The 23,981-nt window shown below is 42.8% G+C and overlaps 1 protein-coding gene across 10 annotated transcripts in view; it reads right to left on the bottom strand.

Moving 5' to 3' along the window:
* LOC110506300 (MAP kinase-activating death domain protein) overlaps nt 1-23,981 on the bottom strand; it is an 83,273-nt gene that overhangs the window by 41,903 nt on the left and 17,389 nt on the right. For 7 of the 10 annotated variants that reach the window (XM_021585787.2, XM_021585788.2, XM_021585790.2 and 4 more), the window contains exons 2-9: nt 14,347-14,564; nt 13,566-14,204; nt 10,457-10,760; nt 8,306-8,437; nt 7,749-7,862; nt 7,043-7,123; nt 3,405-3,577; nt 966-1,201 (exon numbers count right to left, since the gene is read on the bottom strand). In XM_021585787.2, coding sequence (XP_021441462.2) covers nt 966-1,201; nt 3,405-3,577; nt 7,043-7,123; nt 7,749-7,862; nt 8,306-8,437; nt 10,457-10,760; nt 13,566-14,204; nt 14,347-14,405 — 1,738 coding nt within the window. In that variant the 5' untranslated portion in view covers nt 14,406-14,564. Of the gene's footprint in view, nt 1-965; nt 1,202-3,404; nt 3,578-4,458; nt 4,516-7,042; nt 7,124-7,748; nt 7,863-8,305; nt 8,438-10,456; nt 10,761-13,565; nt 14,205-14,346; nt 14,565-23,981 lie in introns of all 10 variants that reach the window. The other 3 variants (XM_021585775.2, XM_036963256.1, XM_036963257.1) reach the window with 1 other exon arrangement.

Raw genomic sequence — 23,981 nt, 5'->3', positions numbered from 1 at the left:
ACATGTAGATATTACATACTCAGGGAGGGAGGGTCAGGGAGAGGTTGAAAATGTCAGTAAAGACATTTGACAGTTGGTCCGCGCATGCTTTGAGTACACGCCCTGGTAATCCGTCTGGCCCAACGGCTTTGTGAATGTTGACCTGTTTAAAAGTTTTGTTCACATCGGCTACCGAGAGCGTTATCACACAGTCATCCAGAACAGCTGGTGCTCTCGTGAATGCTTCAGTGTTGCTTGCTTTGAAGCGAGCATAAAAGGCATTTAGCTCATCTGGTAGGCTTGCGTCACTGGGAAGCTCGCGTCTGGGTTTCCCTTTGTAGTCCGTAATATTTTTCAAGCCCTGCCACATCCGACAAGCGTCAGAGCCGTTGTAGTAGGATTCAATCTTAATCATGTATTGACGCTTCGCTTGTTTGATGGTTCGTCTGAGGGCATAGCGGGATTTCTTATAAGCGTCTGGGTTGTTCTCCCGCTCCTTGAAAGCAGCAGCTCTAGCCTTTAGCTCGATGCGGATGTTGCCTACAATCAATGGCTTCTGGTTGGGATATGTTCGTACAGTCACTGTGAGGACGACGTCATCGATGCACTTATTGATGTCTGACTGAGGCAGCGTATTCCTCAATGCCATTTGATAAATCCCGGAACATTTCCAGTCTGTGCTAGCAAAACAGTCCTGTAGTGTAGCATCCGTGTCATCTGTGAAGCGCAGAGCCAGAGCTCCAACTTCATATATAACATGTTACTGTACAGCCACTACGTTCCAATTTAGACAATTATTGCACAAATCTGCAATTTTCAACTCGTATACGGGTACGAGTGTAAAGGGCTACACTTTACATCACACTATAAATATCCAAGCTAGCACAGTATGGTTCGGGTCAGCTCTAAACACAAATACACCAATTGTCAGTCAGTGCATGGTATATGCAGTACAGCAGGTGTGTAGGCTAGGGTAAGGGACTTACTGTTGTGGATCCTCTGAAAGGCCAGGTTGGAGGGGTTGAGGGCCCACTCGCCATAGTACTCCACGGCCTGGGTGTGCGACAGCTTCTCAGCGAAGCCAGAGCGTCGGGGCCGCGAGGCCAGGAAGGACGTGGCCTGGAATGCCACCACAGGCCGGGGGAAGAGGCGCAGCGTACGTGTGTGCATCTGGAAACCCTGGAGCACATTGGGGGAGTTGAAGAACCGCACCATGGCAACCCTGTTGGAGAAAGAAGGAAAGGTGAGTGTGTTAACGCTTCAATGAGTCATATTTAGTTCAATTCAAAAAGCTTTATTGTTTATCAAGTTTACATGCGAGAGACATGCGTCTTTGATATGAGGTTCATATTAAACACATTGTTTCACATGACATTACACTACTGGTCATAGATCGACACATTTAAGGGTTTTTACTATATTGTAGAATAATAATGAAGACATCAAAACTTTGAAATAACACATATGGAATACAAAAGTGTTAAACAAATCAAAATACACACTACTGTTCAAAAGTTTGGGGTCACATAGAAATGTCCTTGTTTTTGAAAGAAAAGCACAATTTTGTCCATTAAATTAACATAAAATTGATCAGAAATACAGCAAACATTTTTAATATTGTAAATGACTATTGTAGTTGGAAACGGCAATTTTTTAAAATGGAATATCTAAATAGGCGTACAGACGCTTCACAGGTCCTCAACTGGCAGCATCATTAAAAAGTACCCGCAAAACACCAGTCTCAACGTCAACAGTGAAGAGGCGACTCCGGGATGCTGGCCTTCTAGGCAGATTTCCTCTGTCCAGTGTCTGTTCTTTTGCCCATCTTAAATCTTTTATTTTTATTGGCCAGTCTGAGATATGGCTTTTTCTTTGCAACTCTGCCTAGAAGGCCAGCATCCCAGAGTCGCCTCTTCACTGTTGACGTTGAGACTGGTGTTTTGCGGGTACTATTTAATGAAGCTGCCAGTTGAGGACTTGTGAGGCGTCTGTTTCTCAAACTAGACATTCTAATGTACTTGTCCTCTTGCTCAGTTGTGCACCGGGGCCTCCCACTCCTCTTTCTATTCTAGGTAGAGCCAGTTTGAGCTGTTTTGTGAAGGGAGTAGTACACAGTGTTGCACAATATCTTCAGATTTGTTTAACACTTTTTTGGTTACTACATGATTCCATATTATTTCATAGTTATTTCATAGTTTTGATATCTTCACTATTATTCTACAATGTAGAAAATAGTCTAAATAAAAACCCTTGAATGAGTAGTTGTTCTAAAACATTAGATCGGTAGTGTATACAACATTGATACAACAGTAGCTAGGATGGGGAGAAGTCTGTATATAATAAAGTGCTGCTCTGCACTCTTAACAGCACTATCAACGAGGCAGGTCCTACAGGCCTTAGTTTTGTCGCACCTGAACTATTGTTCAGTTGTGGTCAGGTGCAAAAAAAAGAGGGATTTAGGAAAATTGCAACTGGCTCAGAACAGGGCAGCACGGCTGGTTCAGAACAGGGCAGCAGGGCTGGTTCAGAACAGGGCAGCACGGCTGGTTCAGAACAGGGCAGCACGGCTGGTTCAGAACAGGGCCGCACGGCTTGCCCAATGGATGCACACAGAGAGCTAACAATAATAATATGCATGTCAATCTCTCCTGGCTCAAAGTGGAGGAGAGATTGACTTCATCACTACTTGTATTTGCATGTTGAATGCAATGTTTGAACTACTGGCTCACAGCCCATGCATACCCCACAAGACATGCCACCAGAGGTCTCTTCACAGTCCCAATGTCCAGAACAGACTATGGGAGACGACCAGTACTACATAGAGCCATGACTACATGGAACTCTATTCCACATCAAGTAACTCACGCAGTAACTCCAGCAGTAAAATTTGATTTAAAAAACAGATAAAAATGCACCTTATGGAACAGCGGGGACTGTGAATCAACAAACATAGACATAGACATATGCATACAAACTCACGATAACATACGCACTATACACACTGATTTTGTGTTATAGATATGTGGTAGTGGAGGCCCGAGGGCACACAATGTTGTGAAATCTGTTATGAATGTATTGTAATGCTTTTATGATGTATGTCTGACTTCATTTTGCTGGACCCCCATTAGCTGCCTTGGCAGCAGCTAATGGGGATCCATAAGAAATACAAATAGAAATATAGACTTCAGATTTTAGAAACTTCAAGTAGGAACAGGGGTCAATCCATAAATTGTGCATATGTAAATAGGCCTTCATAACTATTATCTACAATATTCAGGAACTAAATCAAATGGAGGAGTGTCTAGGTCCTGACTGGATTATTCTGTTAGGGTCAAAGTTCAAATAGAACCAACCTCACAAATTACCTTGCATGGATAATATGAGATCTACTTAAAAAGGGACAGAGAAACTTTGTCAAGCCTTGCCTGGTGGCCACATCCACAGAGTCCACGTCGTTGCCGTAGATGAGGGGGTTGAACTCGGTGGAGGAGGGCGACGCCTTGTTCTGGCCGGGGGGGAGCAGGGGTAACTCCTGGCCCTCCTGGAACTTCTCCAGGTTCAGAATGGGCTGGGTGTTGAGACTCATGCTGGCCAGGGCCTGGAGCGGGTAGAGGTGAGGAAGGTTTTAATCAACACACTGTCGTGATGATGAGAGGTCACTCAGCCCCACTAGGGGGCACCCTCACCTCAGGCATCAGCTGAAGGGTAGTGCAACAGAATGGTCTCACTAGGACCAGTGTGGAACTGTCTGTTTGAGGTTCAAAACGGTGCAAGAGAGTAATTTGAGAAATGTTATAAAATTGAGTTACAACTTATCATTTATTTGTTTATGTATTGTGCTGCTTTATTTTGTTTTTGTCTGTATGATGTAAGTTCTCATTTGAGAATAAATCATTAATAAAACAAGGACTAAGCTAGGAGGACTCACAATGTGATTATGTTATTATCTGACAGGTGAGCGTGTGGGATAAAATGAGGAAGCCCGTTTCCCCAGCAAATGAATCTGAAGAGTGTATGTTTTTTTGCAGATGCCTGAAATGGGAGCGTCACTTCGGAAAGGTCGGCGGAAGAAGTAACAGCAGAGGGAATTCACTAGCACTCTGGGACTGCGGCAAGACTCATTCAGGGTTTTGCACGATGTTAGCACAGTGGATCGTTTGATGGCCAGGTTCAGTCCTGGACGCAACCTATGTGTTACAACAGAAATCTGCATATCCACTGTGTTTGCTTACAAGAACACTCACTGATGACAAGATAGATGTGCATACATTCAGGCATGCTCAAGCCAAAACTAAGCAGCCAGTGGTGGGTCTTACGAAATATCTCTCTTTGCCGCCAGTCTGTTACAACATCTCAACAATAGTGTATGACACTTGGAGGAAACAATAACAAGCAACAACAAAACATATTGAAGTTTGGTTAGGAAGAATATCCGTGCAAGGAGCGTGGGCACATTCCGCAGAAGGAAAAATTAGCAACCTTATTGTCAGAGGAGAAGATCTGCTTTTGGGTGATCACGGTCAACCTAACCAGACACTAGGGAAGGGAAGGGGAGGAGGGGGACAAGAGAGATGCCAGGAAGAGGAACACATGAAAAGGCTGAGCTGACCAATTGCTGAGCAGAATTGAAACCACACGTGACAAAAAAAAAAGGGTCAAGATAGGAGGCTGTGTGGTCCAATTCCCTTTAAATGGATTCCTTTCCTCATCTCCTCTCAATCCTGACTACTAAATAGCTGAAAGGACGGGATGCTTGAAAGCGACGTCGGAACCTTGACTAGCCAATAAGTGGGCTAGTGGGGAGATGGAGATGCCTCCCTGTTGCTTCCACATACAGCCCTTTCAGCTAAGTGGTTGCAAAAGAAGGGAGAATAGGAAAGGGGCAGTTTTAGAGAATTGGGACATAGCCAGAGAACAAGAGAGAGAGAATGTTGTAGAGAAGTAGAGAGAGAGAGAGAGAAGAGGTGCAAGAGAGGAAGAGAACAAACCATGACAGAGACAAAAACAAACATGAGTGCGACAAAACAACACCCAAAAAGGAACAGTAATTCACCACACCACACCCAACGCAAGTTAGCCACGGAAGACTAAAGAGTCTATCGATGGTTACCAGCTGGGAGGATAGCCAGTGGAAACGATGGAGAGGTGATACTGAGGCACAGAAGGGAGCAGATCTCTTGACAATAATTGTTGTAAATTAAAAACCTTTTGGCTTTTTGTTTACACTGTCCATACACCCCCCCCAACTCTTAACCTGTGAGTTTCTGACATACACTAGGTGTACAAAACATTACAAAACACCTCTTTCCATGACATATACTGACCAGGTGAAAGCTATGATCCATTATTGATGTCACTTGTTAAATCCACATCAAACCAGTGTAGATGAAGGGGAGGAGACGGGTTAAAGATTGATTTTTTAAGCCGTGAGACAATTGAGACATGGATTGTGTATGTGTGCTATTCAGAGAGTGAATGGCAAGATAAAAAAGGCAAGTGCCATTGAACGGGGTATGGTAGTAGGTGCCAGGCAGACAGGCTTGAGTGTGTCAAGAACTGCAAAGCTGCTGGGCTTTTCAAGAATGGTCCACCACCCAAAAGACATCTAGCCAACTTAACAACTGTGGGAAGCATTGGAGTTGCCTGGCATCCCTGTAGAACGATTAATTCATTGTAGAGTCCATGCCCCGATGAATTGAGGCTGTTCTGAGGGCAAAAGGGGGTGCAACTCAAATATTAGGAAGGTGTTCCTTAATGTTTTGTACACTCAGCGTACACTAACCCATTTTCTGTGTGGGACTGCAAGGACCTACCGGCTACCACTTGTTTGTCACTGTTTTGAGGACAGCTTTAACCCTTAAAACAATAGAACCTATGAAAACTCACCTTTACCCATATCGTTTCAATCAAATGGCTTGTTAACGCAACAGATTTTTGGCTCTGCCAACACACAGGTCTATCTTAAATCAAATCGCACACACTCTGGGATAGGGACAAGTCTATCACACACAAGTAACTACACTGGTTCTGATTCAAAGCATATCAACAAACTATGATATGCAGGGATTTTCAACATGACGAGGTATGACTGGCGATTCAAATTGGGGTTACTGGGTTTGGATGTTAAAAAACAAGCGCTGAATAACATTTGGTGACGAGTTGAGAGGCATTTTTTAAAAGGGCGATGAGGAATCGTGCCTTAGAATGTTTAAAATGTGACATTTGTTCATATGGCGGATTCATGTCTTGTTGTTCTTTTCATGTAACTTCTCTTCATAAAGCATCTTGTGTTTAATATGCACTTTCAAATCAAATAAACTCAAAAACTTAGATGACAATGTTGGGTAGGAATAGTTAAATGGCAAAAATGTGCTAATGATAGCTTGATGTCAAGATGGCGGGTGGGGGGGGGGAACTAAGACGGTCGCTGATAATTCAAGGTGGTTTTTAGTTACAATGCCAAGCTGTGACGTGGTACCAGAGTGGAATGTTTGATTGGCATTTGGTGAATCAGAACCAGCTTCTCATCAACGTATTGTTATTTGAGATTCTGGGCTTAGAGGAGTCGGTCAGTTCTACTGCTACAGCTGTTACTGAGGTCCAAGGGAGTAAGACCTAGTAGCTGCTTTTTTTACCTTAGAGAGCTAGCGCATGCAAAGAAAAGAGAGAGAGAGAGACAGAAGAAAACAAAACGAGAAAACAAAAAACACTTGTTGTCGTTAGGACATTACAATGCTTAACTCCACAATGCTCCCACACTATATGCATAGTTAGTGCATACAACACGGTACGAGAACAAGGACACCGATGTGCCTGGCGCAATTCATCAAACCTCTCTTGAAACATATCTAAAGCTGAAAGAAGAGAAGGTGATCACTTGAAAACAAATAGTTAATATAACACATGCGGCAATATCACAGTTTATTTTTTATCTTTTACGTAATAAAGCAATACAAGAGGTAGAAATAAACAGAGTTAACGGGTTGGCAGTGCTAACATACATGCTTAATGAACGACCACTGAAAATAGTGCTATCGGGTATGTTGTGACAGGCTATATTTACCTGTTTCAGGTGTTTCTTGAGTTCTGTGGATTCCGGCTCAGGAAGAGGGGGTAGGTGCTCTGCATTGGTGGGTGCTTTGACCTGTGGAGCAACAAAGCATGCTCAAACTGTCAAATGTTCGAAAAAAAATAAATATACACTACACACGTACAAGAGTACACAAATACCCCTTCAAATGATGAAAGCATACATCTAAATAGTAGACGAAAGGGAAGGAATTTGCCCCTAGAAAGACAGACTGGGATGTGGGTGGGTGTTTTAGCACTGAAAACACTGATGCTCTCTCTGTCTCACAGAGAGGGAGGACTTTTATGTTGAAGTCAGTTTCTGCACAGATCTGAAATGAGGATGACAGGAGCAAGGCTTTTCCCTCCTGCATCAAGTCGACATCTAGCCGAACACAATATCTGTCACAATGAGAGAACTGAACCCCAAAAGGGATTTAGCAGTGAAAATAAAGACATCTCAAGCAAGTGTCTAGAATCTTGTCTCCCAATCAGAGATAATGCTGTATGGAACTCAAATGGAGTAGGGAACAGCATAGATCTGCGATGGAATGACATAGATCTGTGAAGGAACAGCATAGATCTGCGAAGGAACCGCATAAGTCTGACAAAGAATAGCAAAGATCTGCCAAAGAATAGCAAAGATCTGCAGAGACCGTTTGCGGGGACACTGAAGCGCACCTCCATTTTGGAGCATTTACCTTGTTACAGTCCAGGTCCACGAGCCACACATCGTCGGGCATTTTGAAATCTGATTTGTAGAGGAAGAAGCTGGCAGGCACACCTATGATGTAAGGGGTGGGGGCGAGGAGAAGCTACAAAAGGAGAGAGAAAGGACATTGTATGACGTCACGATCAGACAAAAATCAAACCAGCACACAAGCAAGAATAGCTCCAATAGGAGGAGCCTCACACCATAGACTAAAGCTAGTGGGCTAGAACTCCACTAGGCATGGATTCAAACATAATACAGGGACTAATCTCTTCTTCAACATCTACAATCACAAATGCCCTGACAAAAAAAAGCAATGGATGACAAAATTGGCAAAATGAATCAAATAAAAAAAAAGTGTAACTTTCAAAAGGCAATCAATTACGTCGTGTGAATTCCTTCATTTTTTCCCCAAACGTGTGTAGAAGTGCATCCCTTTAAAAAATCCATCCACAACCTCTGGTTCCAGCTATTAAAAAGCCCTCTATTTGTTCTCCGAACAGTACTACAACTACCAGTGCTGCAGTCATTGGTTTGTTGACGTACCTGTTCAGCGGAGGCCATGCAGGTGGGCAGTAAGGGAATGACAGGGAACATGTACTCCAGGGGGTAGATCATGGCTACAAACGCCATGACACTCATGGTTAGGGCATTGTAGTCCCGCGACTGGAGGACCACCTGGAAGACACAAATCAAAACAAACTATCTGATACTTCAGAAGACTGGTTGGCCATAGGTGATCACTTGCTGTTTATTCCATACAATATCAATTCAATGACTACCACCCGAGAAAGTATCTTCATTTTTCTTCCAAAGAGTTTTATTCCTTCACAATAAGAGAAGTAGCATTGACTAGTTGTGTGGTTGTTTCAACAGTAAAACATACAGACCAAAATCTGCTGTTTTCACTCTACAAACAGTGGCATGTTTAAGCTTGAACAGCGAAAGGAGGTCCTTCAAGGTTAACCTGACACGTTGTTCATACAGTAAATGGGAAGGGGGGTAGAGCATAGTCACTGCGGGTGGGGACGGAATAAGGGAGCGTGACGATTACAGTGGTGACTTCAACCCAAGGAGGGTTCCAGCAGTGACTGTATGAGTGGGTGGGTTAAGAACCGACGAGAATGATTGAGAGTTGGGTTTAAAAGCCGTTTACAACACAGGATGTTAGCGTAGGAGTAAAGAGAAGTATACTATATATTCCTGAAACTCAACTCTGGACCTCAAAGCCAGTTCCACTGCTCCCACTGCTCCTGCTGACAGTCTGCCTGGTAGCCGACCTTCCTATACTGTGCTTCTCTCCGTCCCTCGATAGCTAGCTATGAAAGAAGCGAGTGTTTATATTCTCAAAAGTAAGCCACTTAATCAGTCTCCTTCGTTCCAAGGATACCAGATTTTTGGAGTCCTAGATGGAAATGTGTTTTCTTTCTACTAAAATGTAATGGGAAGTCACAGTATTTAACAAACTGTAAAGTACTTTTTTTAGGAGAGAGTAGTTTGTGGGCAGGCAGCAGGCAGGCAGCTCGAGATTTGATTGACAGTTCTAGTCACCTAGTGATGGACCTTGGTCAAACTTCAAAAGCTGCATTACTTTACAGATTGTAAATGAGAACTAGTTCTCAACTGGCCTGTGACCTGGCCAAGATAAAACAGTGCGACAAAAACACATGGGATAAAGTAATGACACGTGGGATAAAGTAATTACAATTTAGCAATTAACACTGGAGTGATAGATGTGCAGATGAGGATGTGCAAGTAGAAATACTGGTGTGCAAAAGAGCAGAAAAACAAAAACAAATATGGGGATGAGGTAGGTAGTTGGTTGGATGGGCTATTTACAGATGGGCTGTGTACAGCTGCAGCGATCGGTAAGCTGCTCTGACAGCTGATGCTTAAAGTTAGTGAGGGAGATAAGTCTCCAACTTCAGTGATTTTTGCAATTCGTTCCAGTCATTGGCAGCAGAGAACAGGAAGGAAAGGCGGTCAAAGGAGGTGTTGGCTTTCGGGATGACCAGTGAAATATACCTGCTGGAGCGCGTGCTACGTGACCAGTGTTGCTATGGTGACCAGTGAGCTGAGATAAGGCGGAGCTTAACCTAGCAAAGACTTATAGATGACCTGGAGCCAGTGGGTTTGGCAACAAATATGTAGCGAGGACCAGCCAATGAGAGCATACAGGTCGCAGTGGTGGGTAGTATATGGGGCTTTGGTGACAAACATTGTTCCATTTCTGTTAATCACGTCTGTGGAATTTGTTCAGTTTGTCTGTTGTTGAATCTTGTTACGTTCATACAAATATTTACACATGTTAAGTTTGCTGAAAATAAACGCAGTTGACAGTGAGAGGACGTTTCTTTTTTTGCTGTTTGGCTGTTGAGGACGGGGACACACACACACACAACAGTACTCATTGCACTGACCCACCTAGGAGGCAATGTGCATGCTCGAGAGTGATCTACAAATAATATTGAGTAGCTGTTTATGATGTAAGGTGATTTGTAGATAAGTCAGTCTTGACTTGCCTTTAAAGTTGGCTGAAATGTCGAACGCGCCCAGAGTTGTTTGAGAACATAAATTCTCCTGAGTCGCTGATCACCGACTGCACCAACTGACTGATTTGCAAATCATTTTGCATCCTAAATAACTACTCAGTTCTCAGGGTAAACTCCATTCAAAACGTCCACCCTTTCCCCTAACCTTGTGCTCCAGTAGGATGCAGCTGAGCACCATGAGGCAGGCGTCCACACCCAGCAACTCCAGGGGCAGGTGCAGGGGGAAGTCCACCATGGAGAAGCGAGAGTTGTCGGGCAGGGCGAAGGTGAGTGCCGGCTGCATCTCGTGGGGCAGCACCTCCACATCTACGCGCCGTTGGCCCACCACAGGCACCGGGGAGCGCAGGAGGCGGTAGACCCAGGACTCGATCTCCCGCAGGTCAGCCAGCAGCTGGCTGCCTTTCTCCTCCACCAACAGGGCCCCCGTGAACACGCGCCACATGGTGTCCCTGATGGCAGAATGACAAGTCAGTCAACAAACTGACAGTTTAGATACACATGTAGAGGCCTCTGTGACATGCAGAGGGAAATGGTGTCCCTGACAGGAGACAGTCAACAAATCATACTTCTCAACAGGTGATAAAAGCAAGCATATCCTGCGAGATAATCCACCCAAACAAACCTTACTGCTGCTCCTGCAACACCTGTACACATACATTATTCTAATATTAAGCGAGTGCTACATCAAAGCCTTATAACTGCATTTACAGAGACAAAACACCCTTCCCTCTGCATTCTACTGTACGTTGTCATTGTGTAATGAGCAAACAAGACACAGATACGAGCCGCCGATATGTCGACAGTCCTCCACTCTGAACGTACACACCTGTACACACAACGTGGCGGCATTAAAACCCCCTTTGCGATTGCCTGGCGTCTGTTGGCTAGGGAGGGAGATTAATCAGTAGCTCGTCAGAGCTCGCCCTGGGCCGCCGCCCACGGCAGCTGCTCCCTGAAGGCAGTCAGAGCCCTCAATCTGTCAGGCGAGCGCTGTGTGTGTGTGTATGTCATAGACTGTTGGGAGTGTGTAAGTGTGACTGTGTGCGCGTGTTTGTCTGTGCGCCTGTGTGTATATGTGTGTGCGTGCGCCGCAGCAGCAGACCCTCACAGTGTTATGTAAGGCAGCACGGCTAGGGCTCTAAAGTGTGAGCAATTTGGACGCATATATACGACTAAATATTTTGCTGTACGACCTGGGGTTTTATTTTGGGAGCACCAGCGCGACTAAAATAAAATAACAAATAAATAAATGTCTTAGTAATTCACCGCAACACTTCTTTACAATGCTCGAATAAGACTGCTTCCTGCCAGTTCCCGAACCACACACACACACACACCAAGCCCCGGTCCCTGTTAATCAAGCAGAGAGCACACAGTTCCTCCACAGAGTTACGGTCTTTGGTTCCTCCACAGCCGTGTCAATTCATACACTCCACATATTCTTCCAAAACAAGAACGATGGCGCTTTCCAGGCAGTTTCTAAATATAACTCTACAGGTCTTCCCTATTATACTATTACTTTGTGTATCTTGCTCTCTGCAAAACCCAAGTTAGTCTATGGAAGCTGGCATATGCCTAAAATAATGCTGATCGCTAACTAGCTGGCTAAAATGCCATTTAGCTAAAAGCTCAAGCTTGGGCAAAGCAAACATTAGCTTTCATACAGGTGGTGGTGTAGATCAGCATGTTGTTTGTCCAACGCCATGTTCTGAATCAGACAGCCTATTCTAAAATCTTTGTCCAAATGCAGCATCTATTTAAATGTGATTAGGGTCCCCTGGGAAACACTGACCAACATGTTGGTTCCCACCCTGTCATAACTCCTAGCTGGCTTTTTAGTTTGTTGTCATGCCAAACAACACCAACCGTAGAATTTTGAATAGTATTTATATGATTCCAACAGTTCACCCAAGTGTTTTGATCTATATCGCAAGTCAAATTACAATAATTACAATATATATATATTTTCTTCACCCATATTATCGTGCGGCGCTACTAACAACCTGGTAAACTTGACCAGTATATGCAAACATTTGGTTGCACAGAAAGAAAGAAAAAGTTATATATTTTTCAGGAGCTGTGCTTCAAAAGTAAGTAGGATTCATATAGGCCCAATGCAGACTATATCTAAATCAATTTATAAATCTATTTTTCTGGTACTTTAAGATATATGTGGTGCTCCTAACTTTTTGAAAGTTAGGAGCACAAGTGCTACCAATTCATTGAACATTTTTTTTATCCCTGAGCACGATCCTTGGGTCTCTCTCTCGGTCTTCGTCACCGCGCTATACACAGACCAGGGAAAATGTCACGACAGTGAGCGAGGTCTTCATTAACCCGAAGCAGAAGCATCTTTACAGCTCTATCTGTGCTTTACACCCCTCTGCTTCTGATAGGGTACTATAGTTTACCGACATCTGCTACTACTACTACACACAGGAATTGGCTATGCTGTGCTTTTCCTGGAGCTGAGCGACAATTGTTACTAGAGGGACAATTGTTACTATTGTCTGGGCAGACAATATATGGATCCATTGTGGTGTTGATCGTTACAGAGGAAAGGAGAGGATTGGTTTTTGAGGGAGGAAAACTTCCAATTGAAGCAAATAAATAAGTTACTGTAATAAGTTAAAATTATTCAAATAATTATTTTCAATATACCTCTAAGAAAACATAATAGAACTCGTTAACTCGTTAAATAATAAACATTATTGAATAAATAATAAATGGTAATGTCTCAATACCCTGTGTGCGTAAAGATGAATGCACACAATGGTCACGGATCTTCATCAATTGCCTTGCATGAACACCAGCTGACAGCAGCATGATAGGCCGTGCCGGTGTGTGTGTGTGTGTGTGTGTGTGTGTGTGTGTGTCTTTCGAGAGCAGGGGAACCACGCATTTCCTGCAGCATTTGTTAGGAGACCCCACAATAGGGGATAAGGCCCTGCTGACTCACTGATGACACTACCCACAAGGTTCTCACTGTCCAGTGTCCATTTCACCTCCAAGAATTGATTCCGTCGGTATTTCAGACCACAGTGTTGTTTTAAGATATAATGAGTGGGGCAATTCCATCTCGTCCATTAAAATATCATGAGTGGGGTTAGTACTGCGGTTGGAAGTGTTCTGGCCGGTGTAGTTTTAGGATAGTTTTAGCAACGTTGTGAATTTACTAAACTAAATCTCCTGAAAGAAATGGAAACCAGGGGGCTCCATCGTTTGATAAGCCTGGCACTATGCATAGGTCTCACCTCTGAGTTGCGCGGGGCAGGCCGGCGCGCTGGGTCAACCTGTGGCTGCAGCAGTCCACCATTCTCTTGAGGATGTACAGGCACTCCCTAAAGGTGGAGAAAAAGGGGTAGTGGCTGATCATGCACAGCGAGGTCAGCGTGCTGTCGCGGTTCCGACTGACCATCTTGGCAGTGCTGCGTTTATGCCGAGGGGACCTGCCGGCATTTGGCTCGCCACTGGGTGGTCCCGGCTCCGTGCCTGGCACAGGTGTGGTTGTTGTGTCGGCGCTGGCAGGCGTCGGCAACGTGGAGGCAGTGGGGCAGCCACCGCTGCCATCCGAACCCTCGCTGGTCGCTTCCACTGTCTGTGCCGCCGTTCCACTGCTACCCGCCTTGTCGCGGCGGTGCCCCCCTCGCTGGAAGGAGCGGTAGAAGTTGACGCAGATACCATAGCGCGTGATGCCCGAGTCTTTGTCAGTGAGTGCGAAGACGAAGGAGGCGTCATCTCGCAGGCTGACCCGGCGCTGCCGGATGCTCTGGCATCCCTCAGGCTGACAGAAGAAGACCACGTCCGGGGACAGAGGGAAGTCTGGGTGGTCCTCCAGCGGGTAACGGCGGAGGAGCTGGGGGGTCTGGGACCCGCTGTCAGTGCTGGGCTGCCTGGAAGGTAGGATGGAAGGAGAATGGGCATCAGAAACAGTCTTGAATTTAAAAAACAAAGGCCTAACGATATAATGTGAGGTAGTAGGGATCAGTTTAGGATTGGACTGTTATTTCCCAACCAACCCTATGAAGTCCTCACCTGGCTCCCACCACCACCAGGTAGTCCAGTAGACGGGGGCACATTTTCTTTTTCTCCATCTTTGATTGATGTCTTTAAGTCATGGCAACACAGACATTTTGCACCTCTCTGGTCAGTCAGCAGCTGTTCAATCACGAAGAGGAAGGGCTAGGTGTGGGTGGAGCATGCAGGACCTTAGTTGTCATTGTGGACATCTGAGAAAAAACAACTGGGGAAACCTGCAAAAACAAGAAAATGTAGTATGTTACGGTTATGGTTTTCAGCTTTATTCGTTCACTAAAGCCTTGTTCACACTGGCAGTTTGAAGTGACTCTCAAACTATTTTCTGGCACATCCAACTGAAATATTTTATTTTTCTTGCAGTCTGAACAGCCAAAAAGCACATGGAATGGGATATTTCAAGCCACATACAAATCTGATTCCTGGCCATGCGATTTATTTGCCCTCAAGTGTATTTTTAGATCGTTATTTGGCATATTTTGTTGCTTTCTAGCGACTCTGTTGACAGTTTGACAAGAACATGTGGTAGCTAACCTGCTTGTTAATTGTTTACAAAAAAAAATTGTGCATGTGCTAGAAAGCTGAACAGCTACCTAGCTAGGTAGTTGGGTGATGTGGTTAGCCAAAAAGGACTCGTTTTGAAAGTTAGCTTAGCTTGCGACATCACTTCTGCGTGATAGGAAGCACAAGCACCACCACCAATCAACCTACAACACTGCGCACACACCCGTCGTTACTATGACAACTAGCATAGCCACGTCAGCAAATGACTGAGGTCTGAATACACACAAATGCAATTTGATCACTTGTAACTTACTGTTTGAACAGTCAGCATTCCAAAACGGATTTGAAGAACAAAACTGATTTGAGCATTAAGGCCTGCAGTGTGAACAAGGCTAAAGTAGCAAGGGTAACTGTAAATGTTTTGAATGGAAATCTATTGCCTAAAACTGACGGTAAATTGAAAAAGCAGCTAACCACACAAGGCTTACTTGTTTAACCACTTTTTGTAATTCAAGCTCGTCTAGCTAATACTGCTATGACAACTTGAACACGTCTGTTAAAAATGACTCATTTGAGGTAGCGTGTGGCATGCAGTTTCACAGACTCTACAGAAAAGAGAGTTCCCACCCCACCTCAGCAGTGCGGACAATTACCATTGGTAATATGTCGACCCCGGGCAAATATCTTAAGAATCTATGATCAGTTGTCTCTTTTTTGTAACCAACGTTTTCGTTAGTTAGCCTTCATGCATCATTATGATTACACCTTTAGTTTTGTTTGGGGCTGATGGAAAAAGCAGACAGTTTGTACAAATGGTTCTCCTTTTGAACCAGGTGTGTTTCTTGGAGCATTGCTATATCAACATGGTTTCTTGCTAGGATATCAAGACAGCTGGAACATTTAATGGGATAGTTCAGGCCTTTCAAATTCCAAGAGAGAATAGCTAGCATTGCCATTGTTTAAAAAAGAAGAATGTATTATCATGTATTAAATTAGTCTGTTCTGAGGGCAAAAGGGGAGGGGAAGCAACTCAATATTAGGAAGGTGTTCCAAATGTTTGATATACTCAGTAGAGGTTGACCTATTAATCGGAATGGCCGATTAATTAGGGCCGATTTCAAGTTTTCATAACAATCGGAAATCTGTATTTTTGGACACCGATTTGGCCGTTTTTTTTTACACCTTTATTTAACTGTTAAGAACACATTCTTATTTTCAATGACAGCCTAGGAACGGTGGGTTAACTGCCTTGTTCAGGGGCAGAACAACAGATTTTTACCTTGTCAGCTCGGGGATACAATCTTGCAACCTTACGGTTGGTTACCTAGTCCAACGCTCTTAACCACCTGCTTTACATTGCACTCCACGAGGAGCCTGCCTGTTACACAAATGCAGTAAGAAGCCAAGGTAAGTTGCTAGCTAGCATTAAACTTACCTTATAAAAAACAATTAATCAATAAATAAATCATAATCACTAGTTAACTACACATGGTTGATGATATTACTAGTTTATCTAGCGTGTCCTGCGTTGCATATAATCGATGCGGTGAGCATTCGCGAAAAAGGACTGTCGTTGCTCCAACATGTACCTAACCATAAACATCCATGCCTTTCTTAAAACCAATACACACCTCCCGGGTTGTCTAAGGCACTGCATCGCAGTGCTAGCAGTGCCACCAGAGACTGGGTTCGAGCCCAGGCTCTGTCGCAGCCGGCCGCGACCAGGAGGTCCATGGAGCGACGCACATTTGGACTAGCGTCGTCCGGGTTAGGGAGGGTTTGGCCGGTAGGGATATCGTCATCTCATCGAGCACGAGCGACTCCTGTGGTGGGCCAGGCGCTGTGCGCGCTGACCAGGTCGCTAGGTAAACGGTGTTTCCTCTGACACATTGGTGCGGCTGGCTTCCGGGTTGGATGCGCGCTGTGTTAAGAAGCAGTGCGGCTTGGTTGGGTTGTGTTTCGGAGTACGCATGACTCTCGACCTTCGTCTCTCCCGAGCCTGTACAAGAGTTGTAGCGATGAGACAAGACAGTAGTTACTAACAATTGGATACCACAAAATTGGGAAGAAAAAGGGGTCAAATTCAACAACAAAATAAATACTTTTTTCAAATGTTTTATTTAAAATATAGTCATCCCAGGTCTGTGCAGATAACATTAAAGTAATTCTGATATTGTTGGGAATATTTTTTTATTTTTTATTCTACCATTTAAATCATTGGGCCTAAATGTAAATAATAATGATAATTGCCGAGATTGAAAAGTGCTTTCATTGTAAACTTAAATTACTAAAACCAGATAGAGTATGTACAACAATTCTCAAAGTGTATATTATTTGTGTGTGTATATATATATATAACTATAGCTTTGGCAAGTCGGTTAGGACATCTACTTTGTGAATGACACAAGTAATTTTTCCAACAATTGCTTATAGACTGATTATTTCACTTATAATTCACTGTATCACAATTCCAGTGGGTCAGAAGTTTACATACACTAAGTTGACTGTGCCTTTAAACCGCTTGGAACATTCCAGAAAATGATGTCATGGCGTCAGAAGCTTCTGATAGGCTAATTGACATAATTTGAGTCAATTGAAGGAGTACCTGTGGATGTATTTCAAGGCCTACCTTCAAACTCAGTGCCTGTTTGCTTGACCTCATGGGAAGAAAAAAGAAGAAAAAAAAAATCAGCCAAGACCAAATAGATTGTAGACCTCCACAAGTCTGGTTCATCCTTGGGAGCAATTTCCAAACGCCTGCGGGTACCACATTCATCTGTACAAACAATAGTACGCAAGTATAAACACCATGGTACCTATAAACACCATGGGACCACGCAGCCGTCATACAGCTCAGGAAGGAGACGCGTTCTGTCTCCTAGAGATGAAGGTACTTTGGTGTGAAAAGTGCAAATCAATCCCGGAACAACAGCAAAGGATCTTGTGAAGTTGCTGGAGGAAACGGGTACAAAATGATCTATATCCACAGTAAAACGAGTCCTATATCGACATAAGCTGAAAGGCCACTCAGCAAGGAAGAAGCCACTGCTCCAAAACCGCCATAAAAAAGCCAGACTACAGTCTGCAACTGCACATGGGGACAAAGATTGTACTTTTTGCAGAAATGTCCTCTGGTCTGATGAAACAAAAATAGAACTGTTTGGCCATAATGACCATTGTTATGTTTGGAGGAAAAAGAGGGAGGCTTGCAAGCCGAAGAACACCATCCCAACCGTGAAGCACGGGGGTGGCAGCATCATGTAGTGGGGGTGCTTTGCTGCAGGAGGGACTGGTGCACTTCACAAAATAGATGGCATCATGAGGGAGGAAATTTATGTGGATATATTGAAACAACATCAAGACATCAGTCAGGAAGTTAAAGCTTGGTCGCAAATGGGTCTTCCAAATGGACAATGACCCCAAGCATACTTCCAAAGTAGTGGCAAAATGGCTTAAGGACAACAAAGTCAAGGTATTGGAGTGGCCATCACAAATCCCTGACCTCAATCCCATAGAAAATTTGTGGGCAGAACTGAAAAAGCATGTGCGAGCAAGGAGACCTACAATTCTGACTCAGTTACACCAGCTCTGTCAGGAGGAATGAGCCAGAATTCACCAAACTTATTGTGAGAAGCTTGTGGAAGGCTACCCAAAATGTTTGACCCAAGTTAAACAATGTAAAGGCAATGCTACCAAATACTAATTGAGTGTATGTAAACTTCTGACCCACTGGGAATGTGATGAATGAAATAAAAGCTGAAATAAATCTCTACTATTATTCTGACATTTCACATTCTTAAAATAAAGTGGTGATACTAACTGACCTAGCCAGGGAATTTTTACTAGGATTAAATGTCAGGAATTGTGAAATACATTTAGACTCAGTTTATGGCTAAGGTGTATGTAAACGTCTGACTTCAACTGTACATACATAATACACACACACACACATATATTTTAAAGAACTAACAATGGTGACTGTTAGAGGCAAACTAACCAATAAAAAGGCTAGATTCTGTGGCTGTGTATATCCTCGTATGACAGACCTACACTGCTGTGTGTGTGTGTGTGTGTGTTTGTGTGTGTGTATATGTCCTTTAGTTACCCCAAAAGGTACCACTGGTGGATAATTAGCTCAGGAGAGCACAGCCAGCGAATCTGGAAAGACCCTTCAGAAGTGGATGAGGCATCAGCATGAGACACTCAGTCAACTGGGCGGGAGCAATCAATCCAGCAGGGATTAGCCTTGTTCTAGAAACAAAGCAAGAGCCCCAATATTCTATACTAACCTCAAAGTACATTTCAGTTTCAAAACTGTAGAAATTATAAACACCTGCCTAGTACATTTAGAAAGGGAAGAACAGTGAGATTCTGATAAAGGTGTCAGAAACAATAGGATTACTACAAAGCCCAAAACTAAGATGTAAAAATGGTTTTGTTTGTGTTTTAATTAAGAGACAAGAGATTTAGAAGCCAATTACTGTTCAAAAGGACAAAAAAAGTTATTTTTGTTGTTGTTGATCTTTTACCTAATGGCGGCGCACTAAACATGCGCAGATTCACATCGGAACACAGCCATTTTAAAACCACAGGGCTTGTGCAATGTGCCATGCCTTCATTTTTATACAGTGCCTTCAGAAAGTATTCACACCCCTTGACTTTTTCCACATTTTGTTGTGTTACAGCCTGAATTTAAAATTTATTAAATTGAGATTGTCACTGGCCTACACAAAATACCTCATAAAGTCAAAGCGGAATTATGTTTTAAGAGATTTTTTACAAATTCAATACGTATTCCACCCCTTTGTTATGGCAAGCCTAAATAAGTTGAGTAAAAACGTGCTTAAAAAGTTAGACTCACTGTGAGTGCAATAATAGCTTTAAACATGATTTTTGAATGACTACCTCATCTCTGTACCCCACACCTATCTGTAAGGTCCCTCAGTTGAGCAGTGAATTTCAAACACAGATTCAAACACAAAGACCAGGGAGGTTTTACAACGCCTCGCAAAGGGCACCTACTGCTAGATGAGTAAAATAAAAATAAAAAGCAGACATTGAATATCCCTTTGAGCATTGTGAAGCTATGAATTACGCTGTGGATGGTGTATCAGTACATCTAGTAACTACAAAGATACAGGCGTCCTTCCTAATTCAGTTGCCGGAAAGGAAGGAAACCGCTCAGGGATTTCACAATGAGGCCAATGGTGACTTTAGAACAGTTACAGAGTATATTGGCTGTGATAAGAAAAATCTGAGGGTAAATCAACAACATTGCCATTAATCCACAATACTAACAGAGTGAAAAGAAGGAAGCCTGTACAGAATACAAATATTCCAAAACATGCATCCTGTTTGCAAGGGACTGAAGTAAATCTGCCAAAAATTAAGAAAAAAAATAAACTATGTCCTCAATACAAAACGTTAGGTTTGGGGCAAATCCAGCACATCACTGAGTACTACTCTTCATATTATGTCAACGACAAGGACTAGTACATTTTTAGGATTAAAAGAAACAGAATAGAGCTAAACACAGGCAAAATCCTAGAGGAAAACCTGGTTCAGTCTGCTTTCCAACAGACACTGGGAGACAAATTCACCATTCAGCAGGACAATAACCTAAAAGACAAGGCCAAATATACACCCTGGTTGCTTACCAAGATGACATTGAATGTTCCTGAGTGGCCTAGTTACAGTTTTGACTTAAATTGGCTTGAAAATCTATGGCAAGACTTGAAAAAGGTTGTCTAGCAATGGTCAACAACCAACTTGACAGAGCTTGAAGAATGGAAAAAAATAATAAAATGTGCAAATATTGTACAATCCAGGTGTGCAAAGCCCTTATAGACTTACCCAGAAAGACTCACAGCTGTAATCGCTGCCAAAAGGTGATTCTATGAATCGACTCGCGTTGTGAATTCTTATGTAAATGAGATATTTCATTTTTTAAATACATTTGCAAACATTCCTAAAAAATACGTTTTCACTTTCTCATATGGGTTATTGTGTGTAGATGGGCAAGACAGAAATCGATTTAATCAATTCTGAATTCAGGCTGTAACTCAACAAAATATAGAATAAGTCATGGGGTATAAATATTTTCTGTACATATGAGACAGCTGAAATCTATATCCATTTATGTAAATATGGTGGGAAACAATGTACGCAACATGCAACAATTTAAAGGATTACAGTTCAATTGAAATAACTGAATTAAACCCTAATCTATGGATTTCAAATGACTGGGAATACAGATATGCATATGTTAGTCCCACTCCTCTTCAATGGCTGTGCGAAGTTGCTGAACATTTCTTTCAGAACTACTGGCTAAAAAGTATACGAAAGTACCAGAGAATCTCTCTAACTAATAATAATGTTGACTCATCCTATACTTGTATGTGGGCAAAACATGAATTGGAGATAAAAACACTTAACAAAAAAAAAATAAACACCACAAACTTGCATCTCCGACAGACCGTTTCAAATTCTTGCTATTTCCTCATTGAGCTAGCCAATCAGCGTTCTACTAGCATTAGGGCTGAAACTATTTAGTCGACTGGAAAATGTTTGGTCGAGCAGTGAAAAAAAAAAAGGGTGAAAAAAAGGGTCAAACATATTTATGTACACTAACAGTCAAAGGTTTTGGAACGCCTATCATTCAAGGGTTTTTCTTTATTTTGACCCTTTTCTACATTGAAGAATAATAGTGAAGACATCAAAACTATAAAATAACACATTTGGAATCGTGTAGTAAGCAACAACAACAAAGAAGTGTTAAAATATATTTTATATTTGAGATTCTTCAAAGTAGCCACACTTTGCCTTGATTACAGCTTTGCACACACTTGGCATTCTCTCAACCAGCTTCACCTGGAAAGCTTTTCCAACAGTCCTGAAGGAGTTCCCACATATGCTGAGCACTTGTTGGCTGCTTATCCTTCACTCTGTGGTCCAACTCATCCCAAACCATCTCAATTTGGTTGAGAATGGGGGATTATGGAGGCCAGGTCATCTGAAGCGGCAATCCACTCTCCTTGGTAAAACAGACCTTACACAGCCTTTAGGTGTGTTTGGTCATTGTCTTGTTGAAAAACAAATGATAGTGGGACTAAGGCAAAACCAGATGGGATGGCGTATCGCTGCAGAATGCTTTGATAGCCATGCTGGTTAAGTGTGCCTTGAATTATAAATAAATCACAGACTGTCACCAACAAAGCACCCTCAGACCTCCACGCTTTGCGGTGGGAAATACACATGCGGAGATCATCCATTCATCCACACCGCGTATCACAAAGACACGGCAGCTGGAACCAAAAATCTCCCATTTGGACTCCAGACCAAAATAACATTTCCACCGTTCTAATGTTCATTGCTTGTGTTTCTTGGCCCAAGCAAGTCTCTTCTTCTTATCAGTGTCCTTTAGTAGTGGTTTCTTTGTAGCAATTTAACCATGAAGGCCTGACTCACACAGTCTCCTCAACAGCTGATGTTTAGATGTGTCTGTTACTTGAACTCCGTGAAGCATTTATTTGGGCTGCAATTTCTGAGGCTGTTAACTCGAATGAACTTATCCTCTGCAGCAGAGGTAACTCTGGGTCTTCCATTCCTGTGGCGGTCCTCATGAGAGCCAGTTTCATCATAGCGCTTGATGGTTTTTGCGACTGCACTTAAAGAAACGCTCAAAGTTCTTGAAATGTTCCGTATTGACTGACCTTCATGTCTTAATGTAATGATGGATTGTCTTTTCTCTTTGCTGATTTGAGCTGTTCTTGCCATAATAAGGACTTGGTCTTTTACCAAATATGGCCATCTTCTGTATACCACCCCTACCTTGTCACAACACAACTGATTGGCTCAAACGCATTAAGAAGGAAATAAATTCCACAAATTAACTTTTAAGAAGGCACACCAGTTAATTGAAATGAAATCCAGGTGACTACTTCGTGAAGCTGGTTGAGAGAACGTCAAGAGTGTACAAAGCTGTCAAGGTAAAAGGTAGCTACTTTAAATAATCTCAAATATAAAATATATTTGTACAACACTTTTTTGGTCACTACATGATTCCATGTGTCATTTCATAGTTTTGATGTCTTCACTAATATTCTACAATGTAGAAAATGTTACAAATAAAGAAAAACCCTTGAATGAGTAGCTGTGTCAAATACTGTATATTTAGAGTACATGCCTCAAGTGTTGGAGAGCATGAGAAGTAATCCAACTAAGGATTTATGGAGATGTAGCCCAAAGGACAGAGGATATGAAATGTGGAAATAAGCTTTATCCACATCCACCTTAACAACTTCACCAACCCATGACTAGGACGTAGGAATTCAAAACACACGTTGCAATTCAACATACATCAGGAAATGGACCAGTGAGTTTGTTTTGTATCATCGGCTATAGATCACATTGTGTCACATTCAAACACCTAGTACTCCTCTCTTCCAAAACAGAACATTCCGATAAGACGAATACTACTATAATATAATGAAATACTCTGATTAGATCCTGCTTGTGGAGAATCGCTCGGGCTGCAAGTCTCTCGCAGCCCTCGAACCAGAAAAACTATCAATCTGCCTCGTTGGCAATGAGGTGGAAATGAAGGCATGATTCAGTGATTAGTGCAGACCCTTCTGCTCGTAAAGACATTTTTGCTAAGAGGCAAAATAGCTCACAAATCAACCTGTGGACAGAGATTGGAGATTGATAGCTGGGATGACATAGTAAGTTACCAGTAATGGGCCATTTGGATAGTAAATACCACAAGACATAAACATGTCTCCAAGTACAGTTTAGGCTACAGGACAGATTTTAACATACTAAAAGAGACTGAATCAACTTTATGGAGGTGTGTGTCTGACATGTGGAATCGAGGATTGTAGTCTTAAACCAGTGCTACAGCACCCATCAGAGGAGTAACTGGAGAGTCAGGAGACACTACAAACAAAGGTAAACTATAGCCTAATTGACAGACAACCCCAACCCCATCTAGTAGTGTGCGCTCTCAAAGTGGACACTTACCACAGCTCTGTATTATGTTATATCCAACTCCAGTACTTGTCCGTCATAGCTTGTTCTCCATATTCCTTTTAAATAGGGAGCACAATTTGTTTTCAACCCTCATTTCCACC

Source organism: Oncorhynchus mykiss, chromosome 26, assembly GCF_013265735.2.
Source record: "Oncorhynchus mykiss isolate Arlee chromosome 26, USDA_OmykA_1.1, whole genome shotgun sequence".
NCBI lineage: Eukaryota > Metazoa > Chordata > Actinopteri > Salmoniformes > Salmonidae > Oncorhynchus > Oncorhynchus mykiss.
Note: the sequence above shows the minus strand (reverse complement) of the source record. Positions and strands in the feature narration are given on the sequence as shown.